This window comes from Cibotium barometz, chromosome 29 (genome assembly GCF_041138505.1).
Source record: "Cibotium barometz isolate CiBa-2024 chromosome 29, ASM4113850v1, whole genome shotgun sequence".
Taxonomy (NCBI): Eukaryota; Viridiplantae; Streptophyta; class Polypodiopsida; order Cyatheales; family Cibotiaceae; genus Cibotium; species Cibotium barometz.
The window spans coordinates 31,724,809-31,728,929 of record NC_141074.1 but is presented as its reverse complement, the minus strand read 5'-3'; the positions used below and the strand labels follow the sequence as shown (position 1 = coordinate 31,728,929).

At 37.7% G+C, this 4,121-nt stretch overlaps 1 protein-coding gene across 1 annotated transcript; it reads right to left on the bottom strand.

Moving 5' to 3' along the window:
* Positions 1 to 2,065: 2,065 nt before the first annotated feature.
* On the bottom strand, positions 2,066 to 3,790 carry LOC147622060 (major pollen allergen Bet v 1-K-like). Its single transcript, XM_086823134.1, has 2 exons — positions 3,474 to 3,790; positions 2,066 to 2,641 (listed from the first exon to the last, which is right to left on the bottom strand). The coding sequence occupies exons 1-2, from the start codon at positions 3,658 to 3,660 to the stop codon at positions 2,361 to 2,363; spliced, it is 468 nt and encodes a 155-aa protein (XP_086679260.1). The 5' UTR covers positions 3,661 to 3,790; the 3' UTR covers positions 2,066 to 2,360.
* Positions 3,791 to 4,121: the final 331 nt, after the last annotated feature.

Genomic DNA, 4,121 nt, shown 5'->3' with positions numbered 1-4,121 from the left:
GCACTGGTACAAGCGCTCATATAAGCACTGATACACTGTTAGCTACCTGTGCCTATAGCAACACCTATACCCACATCTATACTAATGCCTATACCCAAGCCTATACTGACAACTACACCCACGTCTATAATAATGCCTATACCCATGCCTATATCGACACCAACACCTATAGCAATGCCTATATTGACACTTGTACTAGTACCTATACCCATGCTTGCATCAATGCCTATATGGATGCATACACCAACACTTATATCGATGACTATACTAGAGAATATGAGCCAGAGCCTATACCAACCCATGTACCAACGCTCGGGCATTTACAATGCCATATTCTAGCATCGGTATATGCGTTGGTAACCTATCATTCCCTTGTAGTGATTTGAAAAGTAAGAACTTGAAAAAATAAAATCTTGAATCTTCATGGCACACACACTCTAAATAACTTCAACTTATGATAAAAAATACTTATATACATATTTTTTAAATGCTTACTTTTTTAATCCTGATTATATACAACATATGGTTTGAATTTATGGTAGACTTGAACTCTCATGTTATCAACATCTTTTATTTGATTTTTTTAAAGAAAAGGTGGCTTCAAATGTATCAACCCTAGGTTTTTCCATTTCATATAACAAGAAACCCTATAGCACAGAGTCATGGTACCTAACAAATTACTTTTGGGGGGCATGGGCCCTCCCATCCCTCTATTGCTACACTCACATCGATCCTCAGTCCCTCTCATACACTGGTGCGCACCCCACCTACTCGTTGATGTTCTATGCGTAGATATGGTGGTTGTTGTTGTGGGAGTGGTGGAACACATGACTGATGCCTACATGCCAGAGCCCACCCATCTCCTCGACATCTAGTCTCAGGGGCTGCACTACTAAGAAATCATGAGTATCATGTACGTTTAAGGGGTATTTAAAAAAAACCCTTACTTGTGAATTTTTCATTTATAAAATGACCCCTTTTATAAATGTATTTCTATAAATTAACCCTAAAATTTTGTATTTAAAACCCCTTCATTTGGACTCATGTGCCATACTTGCATATTTTTAAGCGAACCCCCCGAGCATCTAGTACACCATGCACACTTAGGATTACACTCCTTGCAAAACATTCATACATAAATTTTATCGTGTGTGCAATGGAGCAGTAGTGTAGGATCAGACAGGGAAGGAGATGAAAGTGTGTACCAACTCCTAAAGATTTATTTTGCACATGAGGTGATGAAGAAGTGCGAAGCCCTCGAGTAGGAAAACAAAACTTCATCATCTCACATATTAAGATTGAGTACATTGCTACAAGTGAAGTAGTGCCTAATCAATGGATCAACCATTTCATGGTAAAAACCATGACATCGTGCCTATACCAACCCATGTACCAACGCTGAGGCATTTACAATGCCATATTCCAGCATCGGTATATGCGTTGGTAACCTATCATTCCCTTGTAGTGATTGAAAAGTAAAAACTTGAAAAAATAAAATCTTGAATCTTCATGGCACACACACTCTAAATAACTTCAACTTATGATAAAAAATCCTTATATACATATTTTTTAAATGGTTACTTTTTTAATCCTAATTATATACAACATATGGTTTGAATTTATGGTAGACTTGAACTCTCATGTTATCAAAATGTTTTATTTGATTTTTTTAAAGAAAAAGTGGCTTCAAAGGTATTAACGTCCTAAAGGTGTCCCCAAATGCTACTTGGATTCTGTACCATACGGTACAAGGTCACCTAATCTTGTACGGTAAATATTTCCTCAAGGATGTCCCCAAATGCTACTTGGCTACTTGGGGTCACTACCATATGGTAAAGATGTCCTCAAAGGTGTTCCCAAATACTACTTGGCTATCTGGGGTACATAGCTTACGGTATAAGGTTTCTAAATCTTGGGACGTATGAACATATGTATTTTTCTAAAAATAATGGAGATTATAGCTCATCCATAATATGGTAGTTTATAATCACAAGTGTAAACATGTACCCCACATTAAAGACTATTATGAGTACCTCTTGAGATGTCTTCCTAATGAAGTACGAAATTTTAAGAAAAGCTCCTTACTTTTACTATTTATTACAGAATGTCCAAATCTTACTATTTATTACATATTGTCGAAATCTTCAAAATTTGAAAGGATCACCTATTATTCTTACTATAAGTTGGGTACAAACAACATCACTTATTATATATATATATATACCATAGGACAAAATATGTACAAACAGTCCTTATATAAGCTCCATGATCCATCTATAAGATCATGTAGATTGTGAGTTTATGGTTACAATCTTATTTCTTATTATATAAGAGGATATATTAAAGGATAGCATGAGTTGTCAAGTGCCCTTGGTTAAATAGGATTCAAGGTTTTGACCAAAATTATTGAGGTTTTGCTTGAGGATATCGTGGAAGGTGTGTTCGCCAATGTCCTCATAGTAGAGGGTCCACGCCTTGATGCAAGACTCGGGATCGGGCCCAGGCAAGAGCTCCAATGAGTAGGCCAAGCTTGCAAAGTGCTTGCCAAGAGCCCCTCCCTCAAAAATCTTCATCTTTGCATAGTAGTTGTCATGATCCATGACTTCCCATTTGCCTTTTAAGTAATCATAATGCTTGAAAGCTGCAAAGTAAGTGTAAACAAACTTGTAAAACAAATGAACAAATTGTTGTCTAATTAATAAGACACCTGTATGATGCAAGGACTATAAATAACCAACACTTGGGAAAAATTTAGCCTTTAACAAAATAAGAAGTTATGTTTTTGGGTTGGTCATTCCAAAGGAAATATGCCAATCTAATTGGTGACTCAAACAATAATAAAGTATGCAATAACATGTTTCAAATATAATCAAATATGCAACCTCATTTTTACACGTTTGGTCGATAGACTAGTGTGGTCATGATTTATGGAAAAGGCCCTAGTTGGTCCACTCTCATTCCATGGAAGGACCCTCCAGATTCAAGAGGATATGAACAAAAAAGACATGGTTAAAAATTATGAGATTAGGAAGCAATTGTAGGAAATTTTTACATTAGTGTCTATAGTCAAAAGTTAAGCTCCTTCTTTGATAGACTTTGCTTTATGTCTTGAAACATGAAGTTGACACAAAAGTAAAGTAAATACATGCATACATACATGCTTGCATTTGTTCTTTTCTTAGCATTTGTGTGGTTATGGACGTAGGATGTGATAAGTAATGTTTGTGGGGCTTGTGACTCCAGAAGGGGAGGTCCCAAGTTCAGATCCTATATATATATATGGGAGACATGGATATATATATATATCCGAGACATGGATATATATATATATATATATATATATCCATGTCTCTGAGAGCCTCACCACTAGTTGGTGTTAGTCAAGTGTGCGAGAAGTAGAGAGTCCAGTGCACCAGATTAATGTATAATTCCGAAGGTAGTAAGAGAAAAACGAAATCTAGCTTGTTGCTTACCATTGTTGTTGTATTTGACGAACACCACGCCGCCGGGCGCTAGAGGAGGGCCTTCCTGATATTCGACAGCGCTGTAAAGCTCAGGCATGATAGTGGGCAAGGCTACTTGGAAGTTCTTGATGTAAGTCTGCCACACGGAGGATGCAGGATGGCTCACGGGAACTTTTAGCTCCTGGGTCTTGGCCATGTCTTCTAACAAGCTCGACAGTACTACAGCTTATACCAGCAATCTCAAAGCAGCTTGTATTTATTTGAGACGTAGGTGCATGCTTCTCGTGGGAATCACGGCAGGCTCGTGAGTCCTGAGGCTATTGTTTTTAAGGCAATAATGTTCTCACTGTTGACGTCGATGAAGCTCTTTCCTTTAATTAATAAATACAACAATCATTGTACTATGTGGTTAGGCGTTTAATTAATAAATACAACAATCATTGTACTGTGTGGTTAGGCGCTCTCAAAGCAGCTTGTATTTATTTGAGACGTAGGTGCATGCTTCTCTCGTGGGAATCACGGCAGGCTACTGAGTTCCCACTTTCCATTTCCTTAGCCTCTGTACAAGTTGGCACTCCGTATCATAAAGATTGGCTACATAGCCATGCCACTGCATGGCCATCTGATCAGGATGCAGGATGGGTCTTCCTAACAAGC